The 14,567-nt window shown below is 43.3% G+C and overlaps 1 protein-coding gene across 4 annotated transcripts in view; it reads left to right on the top strand.

The window, feature by feature from the left end:
• The first annotated feature begins 301 nt into the window (after nt 1-301).
• PTPRO (protein tyrosine phosphatase receptor type O) overlaps nt 302-14,567 on the top strand; it is a 163,904-nt gene continuing 149,638 nt past the window's right edge. For 2 of the 4 annotated variants that reach the window (XM_083831142.1, XM_083831144.1), the window contains exon 1: nt 984-1,118. Coding sequence is in view for 2 of the 4 variants with exons in the window: in XM_083831136.1 (XP_083687262.1) it covers nt 918-1,118 (201 nt within the window). In the remaining 2 variants the exon portion in view is untranslated. Of the gene's footprint in view, nt 1,119-14,567 lie in introns of all 4 variants that reach the window. The other 2 variants (XM_083831136.1, XM_083831137.1) reach the window with 2 other exon arrangements.

Below are 14,567 nucleotides of genomic sequence, written 5' to 3' on the forward strand. Positions count from 1 at the left end.
AGAATGTATGATCCTATTGTGCTTAGATCAGTATTGGTTATAGCTCAGACAGCTGCACCAAAGATGTATACTGGTGGGAGTGAGACAGCAGTCAGTTAGAAAAAGCTGCTGATGTAGGGTTTTGGTTCTGGAAAGACCATCTTCGTATTGCTGGTGGTGGAGTATGTTTTTTTTTGTTGTTGTTGTTGTTCTGGGAATGTCTTACTAAGCAAGACTCTTGCAAAGAGGAATAGATTGGCCATACTCATGGTTATAGACAGCCCCGAACGAGCAACTGAGGATGGGGGGATGTGGTCTCAGCTTTCTCTGTGCGCCCCTGTAACTGCTGGTCCTGAGCACCTGATGGGACAGGACGAGGCATTACCCCCCACACCCCTTGCAGGCTCAGATTTGGACCTCGTTGTTTCCACCCCCGTGTGTGCCGCTGGTAACCGGGTGCTGACTGCAGCTCCGGGACCCCCGTGCGGGGCTGGGGGTGCCCGGGGACAGCGGCTGGCCCCGCACCCGGGCATTTCTGTCCCCCGCTGGCGGGGGGGAGGACGGAAAGAAGAGGCTGGGCAGGGAGTGCGTGTACGGCTTCGCCCGCTTTCTCTGGTGGCGGGGAGGGGAAGGGAGGCGCAAGAGGAGCGAGGGCGGCGGCTGCGGACTCCCAGCCCCAGGGGGTCGCCTTTCACCGGGTGGGGACCGCGGAGCCGGGGCGGGCGGACGGCTCTCCCTACCCCTTCCCGTGCAGCGGCGAGATCGCCAAAACTCCTGGGAGGGAGGGGAGACACCCCCCGCTGCCGGCACCGCCGCCTCCTCTTCCTCCTCCTCCCTCTCCTCCTCCTACTCCCCCCGCCGCAAATCCCAAATAAAAGGGCGGGGGGCGGCAGGATGCGCCGCTCGGCGGGGAGGTCGGCGCCGCCGCCGGCCGCCTGATGCTGCCGCAATTCGCCATTGCCGGGCACGGCTCGGAGCCGGGCGGAGGCAGCCGAGGGGCAGAGGCGGGGGGCCGGGGGGCAGAGGAGCAGCAGCCCCCCCCGGCCGGCCGCCCCCCGATGCCCGGTCGCCGCCGGCGGGGAGCCCAGGGGGGGCCGGGGGCCCGCTCCTGCCTCCTCTGGCTCTTTGTGCTGCTGAAGGTAAGTGCCGGGAAGGGGAGGGGGCGCCACCCACACTCCCCCCCCCACCCCCCCGCGCCGCCTTTGTGTGCTCGGCGGCTCCGCGGAGGCAGAGGCTTGGCTCCGGCCGTCCCCGCTTCGTGCTCCCGAGGGGGGCCGGTGGGGCTGGGGGGCTACGGGGCGGCAGGGGGAGCACAGGCGGTGCCGCCCCTCGCTGGGCGTCCCGACGGGCGAACAACCCTCCTCGCCGTGCCCCTGAGGGCGAACACCCCCAACCCCTCGGGCCGTCTGCAGTCGTGCCCCCCCCCCCCCCCGCGCCGAAAGCCGCCGCCCCCCTCGTTGCGAGCTGCGCCCCGAGCTGTCCTTCAGCACCGCGGGGCCGCCACGGGGCCAGCCCGGCGCGGCGGGCGCCCCCCTCGGGCTCCTAGGGGCGGCGGCGGTGTCTCCCCCCCGGGAAAAACACCGTGAGGAAGGCGCTGACAAAGGCGGGGGGGGGGGGGGCGCTTGCTCGGCTGTTGCAGGATTTAGCGCCGCTTTCGGGGGTGCTGCGGTCGGACTCTGCCCATCTCCTGGGCGCGTCAATTTTTCAAAGTTCTGCTTAATACGGCGAGCTTCGTTTCTCGTGATTTTTTTTTTAATTATTATTATCTTTACGTGGTCGATCTTTAATGGTTCCTTACTCACATTTAATATGCTTTGTGTAACTTCTGAAAGAAAACACCCAGGCGAATAGCACTGATTGTCAGTGACATTGCCCCAAGCCACGGTATTCTGCTCTGCTAAAAACTTTGTTGTATATTTGTCAGTCACTGCTAAGGAAAGCTCTGCAGCTAAGGACCTGACTTTTTGGTCTCTTACAAGTGTGCATGTTCTATGGAAATTAGCAGGGCTCCCTGTGCGAATAAGAGTTTGCAGGATCATGTCCTAGAACAGCAGTGGTGTCACTCCTAAAATTGACATTGCATTGACAGAACTATTTAAAGGGAAGCTTTCACAGCATCTGTTCACATATAGTAGTCAACTGTCAGCTGTCTCATTTTCATAACTGCTGAAACATACATTTATGCAAGATGAAATGTTAATATACCAACAAAATTTTGTTTCTTGGAATTTCATGGTGGTGGTTGTGTTTTTCTTTTTCTCTTTCTTTTTTTTTTTTGTGGGAAAGTAAGTCTGGGGACAGCATGGCCCAGCATAAAGCTGAAGGAGCTGCAGTTAATTTCTGTTCTAGTTTGATTCCTAATACAGAAGTGGACACACAGTTTTAAGTAGCTGTTTTAATTACTGTGGTAAAACAAGACAGGAAATAAGTAGTATAAATTTGTAAAACCCTATCTTTGTAAAATAAATCTCAAGAAACGTGGTAAAGGTTTGAAGGCAGCCAAGGCCTTAGGTTTTCATTTGGTTGGAAAGTAACCATAACTTATGAACCAGATAAAACTGATCCCTTGAGCCAGATGTATCCTCCAGTCTGTAGCTCAAGAAAACCTGGGACTGGAAGGACAACAAAAGCTGAAGAAAAATGATGATGAGTATTGGCAGAATTTTGTAGCGTTAGAGAAGGTGAAGCTGTACTTCAAGATGGAGGTGCATCAGTAATGCCATGTGTGACTAGTTTATGATTTTGGTTAGATTGCAAACCTGCATATATTATTTTTTTTCAGTGACAAATAATTGAAAATAATTTCAATACAAGGTATTTCCTTAGTTTTCTGCTGTATAGTTATGCTAACTTGTTGAAGAAATACTAAATTTATCCAGCCTTGAGTTACTAACTTCCAGGTAAACTATTGATTTAATTTAATTGAGAAAGCAGCTGTATTTAGCTGATGAATCTGAAGTGGGGCAACACTGAGGCTTGTATGCTTGCTGTTTTAGCATTAGCAGCCCAAATGGCACTTGCTAAGCTGCATCTGCTCGATGTGGCCTTAATGCCCATCTGGCAATTTTTAAAACCACCAGCAAGCTTTGCACAGTGATAAAACTGCTCAAAGCACATTTTTCTCTTTCCTCCACATGTTGTGGTTCATGGTGTAACGCAATAGTGCCAGCTTGTTTCAAATCCTGACACTGTCTGCAGTTGCTGGTATGGACAAAGTGAGATCAAACAGTGATAATGCCCACTGCAAGTTCACGTGCCTGATTGTTGCCTACGGGCTAGTAATACTTAGCTCTTCCTTTCACAGCGTAATGAGTCCTGTCCTGTGCTCCAGGACAGTACCATAATCTTTTCTGTAAATAACAGCAATATGATCTTGAACCCTTATTCTTTTTCTTCAGTGGCTTTCTTATGCAAAGTCTAGTTCAGAAATGAGCAGGAGAAAGGCATTGTTTGTGAGGTCAGCTATTCATATGGATTTACAGTACCTGGGAGAGGAACAGCATTACATCTTGCTTCAGCAAAAAGCTTCCAAGCATTCTGCTGTAGGAGTCTTACTGACTTAATATATTGCCCTTTTAAAATGGTTCTGTATTCTCCAGTGTTTCAGTCTCTGGGTGGCTGGAAGGCATAGTCCTTAGCAGCTTGCTTTGTAATTGCCTCATTTTGGTGTGGCAGAGGCATGGCTGATCACATCTGAAAGGAAAAGCTGTACTTCAGCTAAACAAATAACAGTAAAAAGGACAAGGGGGCTGGTTTTAAACTAGAAAAGGAGAGATTTAGATTAGACATCAGGAAGAAATTCTTTGCTGTAAGGGTAGTGAGGCACTGGCACAGGTTGCCCAGAGAAGCTGTGGATGCCCCATCCCTGGAGGTGTTCAAGGCCAGGTTGGATGGGGCCTTGGCCAACCTGATCTAGCAGGAGGCATCCCTGCTCATGACAGGGGGGTTGGAACCAGATGATCTTTAAGGACCCTTCCAACCCAAGCCATTCTATGATACCATTTCCTGGTCACGCTGATGATTATTTTTCTCATCTTTTCTTACTGCAATCTAGCAAGCTTCCTGTAGTCACATCTACACAGAGCTTTGACCAGATGGAGTTCTGCCCTGGATTATGTGACCAATATGTCAGATATCTCATGCTGTTAGGAGCTTGCACCTGTGTGATTTTGTTTTCTTGCTCTGTTATGTCTGGGGGACAAGGTAGAGTTAAGGGAGGGAACAAAATTATCTTAAAAATGCCAAACCTATTGCTGGGACATCATTTACAATGTGTTATACCTCTAAGAGCATCTGACCAATGCTCTCATTAGGAAAACTTTAAAAAACAGGTTGTCCATGAATGCGCTAATTAGGATGAGTGACACTCATCAGGAAGACTATCTACAAATACGGGGGGGGAGAAGCCATGTTTTATTTCTAGGAGACTGAGGTCTTTGGATAATGGTTCTATGTATGCTCTTCAGGCTTCGTATATAATGCAGCAAAACCCTCTTTTTTCTCCTAACAAGGACAATTTTTCTGTCTAACAGGGTAGATTTTTGTCCACTACTACATCTGTTCATGGAGCTTGGTATTGTGAAGTCTAAATTCAGCTTCACATGGATGAAGATCACAGAATCATAGAATATCCCGAGTTGGAAGGGACCCATAAGGATCATCGAGTCCAACTCTTGGCACCGCACAGGTCTGCCCAAAGTTTAGACCATGTGACTAAGTGCACAGTCCAATTGCTTTTTAAATTCAGACAGGCTTGGTGCAGTGACTATGTCCCTGGGGAGCCTGTTCCAGTGTGTGACCACCCTCGCGGTGAAGAACCTCTTCCTGATGTCCAGCCTAAACTTCCCCTGCCGCAGCTTAACACCGTTCCCACGGGTCCTGTCACTGGTGATAACGGAGAATAGGTCACCTGCCTCTCCACTCCCCCTCACGAGGAAGCTGTAGGCCGCAATGAGGTCCCCCCTCAGCCTCCTCTTTTCCAGGCTGAACAGGCCCAGTTCCCTCAGCCGCTCCTCGTATGTCTTCCCCTCTAGGCCCTTCACCATCTTTGTCGCCCTCCTCTGGACACTCTCCAACAGTTTCATGTCCTTTTTGTACTGTGGTGCCCAGAACAGCACACAGTACTCGAGGTGAGGCTGGACCAGCGCAGAGTAGAGCGGGACAATCACCTTCCCTTGACCGACTAGCGATGCCGTGCTTGATGCATCCCAGGGTACGGTTGGCCTTTCTGGCTGCCAGGGCACACTGCTGGATGTTCATAGGGATCTAGGTGCTCTAAAACTTCATTCAACACAGCCTTACTGATGAAGTAAATGTGGTTTTATTCATGTAATTTTCAAGAATGTTTGCATCTAATATTAGTAATCTGAACCAAAGATCAAACCATCAGGATACTCCTTCTTTCTCTAGGAGAAACTGCTTTTTAAGAGAGAGAGGCTGATTTCACATCTGAGAACCCCCGTACTTCACCACTGTTTTCTCCTGGACAGAAAAGAAATGGACATTTAGAGAATTCTGTTATGGAGTCCCTCTGGAATTTCTTACCTCTCTTAGCAATGCTGACCAAAGCTCTTATTGAGAAAACAAGTCTGTTTCTTCCTCATGACTGTGTCCTAGCAGTGTCAAAGTAAGCAACTATCTCAACAGTTCATTTGAAAAGCATGCTCTCTTCATAAACATACTTTTTTTTTTCCTTTTTTTTTTTTTTTTAATAAATGAATGGTCATCCTTAGCTCAAAACTTCTACAGGTCAATCTCTACCTCCTTTCATTATTTTCATGGATTATTTTTAGACCAGGGTGGTTCTAAGCGGCAAAGCTAATGAAGAGGATGCTAGGGTGCCAGCTCATATTCACAGAGCTGTAGTAAGCACTTGCAAAACCCTCTCTGCCAGTGGAATAATCTGCTATTACTCTCCAGCAACTTTCTGGTTTCATTGTAGTGATAGCGTACCATCAAGAAAAGATCTTTCAGCCCTGCAAGGAGGCATAAGCCCCACGCTCAAACTGTAAGAGGTCAAAAAGGCAATTTCTAAATAGCATCACTACAGTTGGAAGCTGCATGCAAGGGTGATTCCTCGTTTGGAATAAGACAGGGACCATGCTGAATAAAGACTTACCTGTTGAACAGCCATAGGATGGCATTAAAGGGCTCACAGACAACATGCTGTCTGAACTTCAGAAGTCAAATTAGTCTCTGCTTTCTGCTGTCACGTTATAGTGCAATCCAGGTAGATCATGAAATGACCATTGAAAGTGTCAAAGTTTTGTCTAAATCTGTCTTGCTATTCATTTTACTAAATGGTTTCAGTTCTGGAGAAGGGAGCTTTTATTACTTGGCCATATGGGATAGGATGATTAATGTCAAAAAAAAAAAAAAAAAGCTTTGGAAATAAGTACTTTTGCTGAACAATTTAAAAGGATCATAGTTAACTTTGCATGTTCTTTAAAATTATTTGCCTTTTCTCCTGGAGAAGTATATATCTTCATAAGCACTCATCCTATAGTAAATTAGTGACTGTACTTCCATGACTCCAGATTTTAAATATTCTGTTCTTGCAGTAAAATATAACTGGCTGCAAAGTAAAGAAAAAAATCACTTTGATAAATGTAAAAATGTCTTAAAATTAACATCTTTACACAGAATTTACTACATAGGTTTATGCAGTTCTAGGATGACAAACTGTTCAATAAATATTCAAAGACTGAGAAAAGAATTGGACATTCATTAAGGTAAGCTGGACCATTTCATTACTTGTATAGTGGTAAAAAGGAGCTGTCATGCCAGTCTATTCTTGTCCACTCTTCTGTTTCCAGGCCTGAGTTAGTTATCTGATAGAGAAAAATTTCAGGGGAAAATATCCAGTATGGAGGGATTCTGTCTGCAAGAATATTGGAGGAGATTTAGGTTGCAGTCTCATCTGTGACTCATCCAAAGTTAGTGAGTTGCTGCCATTCAAGATAAACAATTGTCATCCTTCTTTTACTGGATCACAGCCATTGTGCTCCTGAAGACCTTAGGCACTGCACAACAAAAAATTAGGAGCACAAGTGAAGCTAAGTATTAATCTTGAGCAAGTAGGTGCAATACTGGATGCTGCGTACCTACCTTTGAAGTGTCACTGTGGGAGACAGTGCTTGGCTGGACATTTTGCCTTTTCCACTGGAGGCACTTAAATTGCAGAAAACATTATGACTTAGGTCAGAAAAAGTGAAGAGAATGGTTTATTGATATGTTCTGCACACAAAAGCCATTTTGACTTTTCTATTAAGCTTCCATCAGTGTATAGCTGAAAAGAGAGGAATCTTTATGAAAGAAATGTGGCAACATGTACTAGCTGCCACGTGTGCAATGCGTAACAGATGAATAGAGAATGGGAGATAACTGAAACAGAAAGGTTACCTTGCTTTTCAAAGCACTGTGTGATCTTGAATGAATACGGCCAGTGAAGGGAGCAACTCAAAAGGAAGAAGACTGCTTTCTTTACAGTAAGCCAAATGTGATGCACAGTGTTTCATTTCTGGAACCCCTTCATTTTTATGCTAGGAAATTACAGTTGCTTTTTAAATGAAGGAGTTCCAGAAATAAAATGATATGCATCGTGTCTGGCTCACCGTAAAGATAGCACGTTGTACCACAGCAAAAGTAGTATGTGCTGTGCTCAAATTGCTGTGGTTATTTTTGCATTCCGTTCAGTCAGATGCATGTGTTTGGAGAAGAAATACTTTACAGTAACCATCAGTGATAGGCAAGTTGGTGACACAGCTGATCGTAACAGGGAGGAGAGCTAGCAGGTAATAAGCTCAGCTTTCAGTATGCTGATCTTGAGATGACAGCATGGACGAAAGAGAATGTGGGTTACGAGCTGTGACTGAGAAGAAAACATAATATCGGGGTGGAAAAGTGTGAGTGGGATGTCTAAGCATGGGGATTGAGCGCTTCAGAGCAGCTGAATGAAGGTAACAAAAGTCAATAACTCTCTGCTAGTAGTTTAGGCAGAAGTCAACAATTCTGTGCTGTTTTAAGCCAGTCAGAGATTTAACATGTGATGTAGCTGCTTGGCAGATAGGAAGCTCTTGGAGGAAAACAAACAACAAAATAAAACAAATCAACCAACCAACCAAGAAAAAAAAGCAAAACAAACAAAAAACAACCACCAAACACCTAAATTCCTTTTTAAGTACTTTGGGATAAACAGATAATTTTGCCTGTCAATCTAACAGTTATGATTTTGAAGTGATTGGGCCTCAGTGCTCTTTAGGAGGTAGAGGCATGGGTCTTGTAGTTGTGTCAGCAGGACTTGAACAAACTATGGCTGCTTTGTGTGCTATAAACCTGCAGGTCCCCAATTTAGTTATGGTGACTTCCAACTATCTATTGCAAAGGACAAGGGTCTTTGGGAAAAGAGAGGTAGGTTCTGTTCACTGTCATCAATTAGATTAGAAACTCCTTCAATGTTAAGAGCTTTTTAATCATTTCTTTTTAAGCTAGACTCATACTAAAGTCAACCAAAGAAGCTGCTCTTTGAGGCTGAGAGGAGTCCCCAGAGCAGACAACAGACCATCCTAGTTGTCTTGTTACCTGTGTGTAATTTGCTGTTTGGCATGTGTCTGTTATCCACACTCAAGCTATTCAGGGTCATTTACTCTCTTGTCACAAAGCCGCCATTTTAATATGTAAAGTCTTTTCATTAACCTGTCAGACAAGAAGAAAAGGTCTAGTTCCCATTCCATTTGCAAACAGCAAAGAAACTTTAAACTCAAGTAAGAAAAAACAATGTAACAAAATATATATGTATATTAAAATCTGGTGAGGAACAGTAGAGAGCTTTGGTAGAGGGGGAGAAAAAAAGACCAGAAAGAACGCTAATTAGTGTTTTCCCAAAGTACTGAAAAGCAGATTTAAGAAAAATGAATATTTTCCAACAGCAATGAAATTAATTTATTTATTATTTGCTTAGCACTCCTGTGCCTAGCTTTGTTCTATATGCAAAATATCTGCAGGCTCTGCCTGAAGTCTGAAAGATAGACACATCAAAATAAGGATGCTCTAGATAAGCAAGAAGTGATTATCATATATGCCAGTTGCTGGTATTCTCCAAGGGGCAGTATACCTTCCAAACAGAAATAAGTCACAATTGCTTCCTCCAGGAGCTGAGTAGAGTTTTTTGTTGTTTTTGTTGTTGTTTGCTGCTTTTGTTTCTATTTGGTATTGATTTCTACAGGATGTTGCTCATCAGAGCTTCTGGACATTTACATCAGTTTAAAACTTCAAAAAATAATTAATAATCAATGTGACTTTAATCCCTTCTAAGGGAACCCATTAACCTACACAAAAATGCTCTAGCTTGCAATAGTATCATGAAAGTAACTGTAAGCAGGGCAAGAGATGAAAGACAGAAACATCACTTGGAGACTTTTTTTTTGAGAACTTCTATTTAAAACAGAGAACATAGCTAATATTTTATGGCTGTCTGCTTACTGTAAGTTAGGAGGTTTGTCTTTTAATAATTTTCTTTCTCTAATTTAGCTGCCCCTTCCTAATCTTGTACTGGTATTATCTTGAGTCATCAGTGTCCAGTTCTGAGGAAAAGATTATGATGTCACAAAATCAGTACCGGAGGATTCTATATTGTAATCCCTTTTCAGGGAAGTTCATTAAATCAATGCATCTCCTTCTGTGAGTAGTGACTGCAGAATCAAGCCCTCTAATTTTGCTGTGTGAAGGAATAAGAGCAGATGGGATGGGATTTTTACATAATTAACTAGCAGTTATTACATATATTAAGAAAAATTATGATGTTTTCTGAAGAATAAACGGATACATAGTGAATACTTAAGTGTATGTAAAAATGATCATTGGTATAAAATTTATTCCTGGTGGATTACAACATAATGTGTTAAATCAAAAACACTTTTATAATTTTAAATCTCTTTTTTGAAAACCAGCTCAAGACTCCATAGGCTACAAAGTCCTGCCAGGTTTCCTCAGCTGCATTGTAGGAAAATATGAAAGCTACAGAATGATAATGCGCCATATAGTGTCACCAGCATTTAAGAGAAATGGAGACGCTCCATGAATATGGATAATAATGTTGTGATCTCATCTAATGTTCATGTGCAACACTGACCTCTGTTAGCTGGAACCAGAACTGCCAGGTTGCCTCTAATTCTTATGATGCTGGGAGCTATGAGGGAGTCTACTGTGCTTCTGGGAATGTATCCAAAGTCCAAACGAAGTCAATAAATGTCTTTATGTTGCCTAAAATGGGCTTTGGATCAAGCTGTAGCGGGAAGATCTGCAATCTCTGCCAGGTGATACCATGAAGCTTGACATACGTCACAGAGCTTGCCATGATGCGCCATTGACCTTGGGCTTGCTGCAGTGTCAGTAGTGCAAACTGCAGACCACAAGATTGTTCTGATTTTTGGAATCTGAAAGTTTAATAGCTTAAACTCCAATTTGGATAAATCTTAAACAGGCTTCTCTCTTAGGGAGTAGCTGTATTGACAAGAATCGGTGTGTTGTAATCCAGCTGCTGGAGCCAGTATAAGAGGAGCACACTTGACTGCTTCTGTTCTTAAAAGAGGAGCTTCTTTGTAGGAAACTTAAGTTATATAACTAGCACTAGGCAAAAAAATAGGGTGTTTTCTTTTTCTAGGCAGAGCCATCAGTATCTTCTTCCTCTTCCTCAGCCTATTTCAGGGACAGCTCAAATAAGAGTTCTGGTTTAAGTTAATTTCAACACGCAGCCACTTGCTGGCATTGCAGCAAGACACATAGATGAATGGAAAACAAGTTCTTGATCAAATACCAGGTACACACTCAAATATGGATCTGGACAGTGCAGCTGTTTCCTTTCTCTTTAATAGGCTAGTGCAGTCAAAAAGTGGCCCCCAAAACAAATGCTAATATGGGGTGTTTGAACTTCAGAACATGAACGTCTATCCTGCTGTGCTCAGGTACAAGGTAAAGCCAGCCATTATTTCCCAGACTCTTTCACATATTTGGTTTTCCCTCCTTATATTTTGTCTTTAATGACTTGAACTTTGCAAGAGGCTTCTTGCAAAGCAATGTGCCGGAGACCAGTTGACAGTGGCAGATGTGCTTGATTCTGATACCAAAGGGTTTTCATGTGGTGGCAAAACAGACTAGCTATTGGATACCAGCTCTTCCCAGTAAGTGTTACTACACCAGGTGATGGACGTCAGCCAGTCAGGAAAGCAGTAAGCCTCCAGGTTGAGGAAGTAAACTCTGAAATGTCCCTTACATGGTGCATAAGCATTCAGCTTGGAGTAGAGGTAGAATGCATTCCTTATGGTCTCACCAGCATGACTAGAATAGTTGCAGCTGATCTTATGTCATTCCTACTATAAGTTTGTTTGAGGACATTATGAGGTTAGGAGATAAAATGGAAAATAAATAAAGCATTTTGGAAAATGCCAGAGCATATCTTGGAGGCTTTGTCTGTCCCAATTACACATGATTAATTCTGCATCTCTTTTCTTTCTGTAGCTAACCTTTAGTAAAGACACGGCCTGTTTGGGGGTTGACTTTTCTAATAGTATTTTGTAATGACTGTACAGGATCAACTGTTCATTGTCAATGTGTACCGTGGGAGAAACTGACCTCCTGATTAGGGTGTTACAGCTTCCAAATAAATTATTGGTTTTCTTTTTTTTTTTTTTTTTCCTCCTGAAGATATAGACTTGTTGCCCTTATAAGATCCTTATGAGTACTAGTTGTATGATTAAAATATATGAGAGCTGTAACTGTTGGGATCAATCTTGCCATTGAAATGTCTAGAATAATGTAATATGGTTTTCTGAGCTGGAGGTTCATCATCTATACATTTGTGGCTGCTGTTCTTTATGGTTTATGGTCTCATCTGGTGCTTAGCAGAAAAGAGCCTAATTTCCTCATGCTTATCCCCAGTGCAACCGCCTCCTGTGCTGAGAGTCAACAACGTAGCACAAGCAGGCTTGCAGCAAGCAGTCTTGGCTTTCATTGCTATAGGCAAGTACTACCATGTAGGACTGCCTGTAAATGCAGAGATAAGGCCACAAGTCAAAAACAGGAAATGATTCTTTAAAATAAATATATATGTTTATTAAAAATGGTGAGGCACATATCACTGCCATGTTACAAGCTGGTTCTAGTGTGGTTGGGTATCGCTGGACAGCTTTGTTTTGCTGCCTGCGCTTTGGGCTGTCTCATGGAAGTCTGCTGGCTGGCTTTAAGCTGGTAGTAATACTGATGTTCCTACTCCCACTGCATAGCTCAGAGGGCACATTGACCATCTATGGCCTGCAAGGAAAAGGGGAGCAAGAGGCTGCAATGAGCCAGTTGAAAAAAAACAGGCAATTCAGAATTGTCCCCTGGTTGACAGCAAAATAGCAAATGGCACGGTACAAAGGAGGGTTGCTGTTGCTGTGTGAGGATGTAGGGATGTGAAACTGTTTAGAGCCATGGAGCAATTTAGCCTTAAAGTGATGCCTGGAGACCATCTGGGCCAAGACCAGTCTCAAAGCAGGGCCAGTGTGTCAGGGACTCAGGGCTGTGACAGATGAGTTTTAAGTATTGGCAAGGACAGAGACTGCACCACCTCTCTTGATGACCTTCAGGGGCCCCAAATGAAATGAATGACAGTCAATTAACTTCTTTAAAAATCATGGATTGGGACTTGAAAGAACATGAAACTGTCTTATTAACCTGAATATTTTTTTTTAATCATTAACAAATTCATTTTAGGCTATCTTTCTTTGTAGAATTTGAAGCTCTGGTTTACAGTCACTTTCACTTCTGCTGAAGTCTGCTGATTTTGTTACATTCTCTTGCTCCTTGGAGCTTGAGCTTTAAATATAACATCAAGGATAAAATTCTCAGTGCTGTCGTTGTTAGAATGTGCCTTAATTATCACTTAAACTTTCTGCAGAGTCAGGCAGGTATCTGCCATCACTGCACATTCATTTCACGGGTTCACATTTCTTAAGAAGGATTTTTTTTCTTCGTCTGACTTACATTTCTGGGAGGAGAATCACTGTTTCATATGTTTTACAAGTTTGATTCTTTAGCATGCAGGAAAACATTCAAGCTTCACTGCAGGAGTACTGTTAAGTGACACAAGTTAACGGGTTTTGGAGCAGGGCTGTCCTCTCTGTCCTGGCTGGTTTAGTGCTGAAGTAAAGAAACCAGTCATCACTACGTGCAGTTAAAGAAACTTGCAAAAAAAAAAAAAAGTCAAAATGGAAAAATATATATCTAAAGTGAATATGTGGAATCAGTTCTGGAAATTTCCCTAACACTCTTTTTATTGATTAATGAACCACTGCTCCTAAATTCAATACAAGATTAAAGGTACTCAATACAGTTAATGAGCTCCAAAGGAACTGTTACTTTGGACTGTAATTACAGCTTCTGCTGCCTGACTCTGCATCTCACTAGCATTTTATTACTAATGATTTGTTATGTCAGAGGGGAGGATGAGTTTTGTGATTCATTAGCATTTTCACAGGTTTTGCCACGAAATTATGGGAGCTCATACTTTCAGTTGTTTACTTGTCCATGCTAGAATACAGATTCCTTTATTCTGCATCGCATGGTTTAAAAAACAAAAACAAAACCAAAAAAAAACTAAACCAAACTGCTCCCCAGGATTAAGAAGCTGCTAAGGTGGCTGCTGCTCTGTTGTCCTCACTTTCTTCAGTTCCGTTCCAGGACTCCTGATTTTTAAACAGTGTCACTGCAAAAAAGTTTTTTGCTTATAGTTTTAAAAAGTCAGGTCTTCCAGTGAAGAACACAAAACCTTATTTTACTGTTCTCAAAAAAAAAAAAACCTCATATAATCTGTTGGATAGGCAAAATGATGCTTTTTCCCTGAAGGCTGTACGATGCCAGATTTAATTTATTTTGGGAAGAAAGAAAAACTATTCTGTGGAATGTGCTTGCCACTTGTGAAGTGGAAGTGTCAGCAGGAAGTGTGAAGATATCCTGCAGAACAGAGTTTACACAGAATGAGAAGAGTTTATAGAAAGAGGCAAAACTACTGTACCTCTTTATATTTAGCATAAAATAAATGGATAGAAGGGATTTCAAGATGTCACACACGGCCAAGAGTAGATCAGCTGTGCTCAGACTATGGGTTCAGAAAGTTTGCTTTTCTAATCCCAGCTCTCTTCAAAGCTAGATTTAGCTGTGCTGGTCTCTCTGGCCCTGCTGTGCAGGGAAGGTGGTGAGAAAGAAGAGACCCCGAGGTTGCGGTGCGTGATGCTGTGCCCAGCAGAGCTACAGGGCATGTGGGAAAGGGGCTCTGGGTTGACGTGGCACAGAGCACCTCACTTGCAATGCAATTTAAATGCACAATTTCAGCTGATATTAGTAATTCAGAAAACTTATAAATAATTTAAATGGTGATGGTTGGACAATTTCATTCCATGTGGATACAGGACTTTCACATGTACTTATTTTCCACAGCGTATTGTTTCTTTGTGTCTTTTGCAACTTCAGAGAATGAAGTCTAGTAATGTCAGATCATTTCTGGTATTGTTCCTTCATAGCTTTGTCTGGAAATGCTGCTCCCTATTCCTACA

The sequence above is a fragment of the Anser anser genome (assembly GCF_964211835.1).
Source record: "Anser anser genome assembly, chromosome: 1".
Taxonomy (NCBI): domain Eukaryota; kingdom Metazoa; phylum Chordata; class Aves; order Anseriformes; family Anatidae; genus Anser; species Anser anser.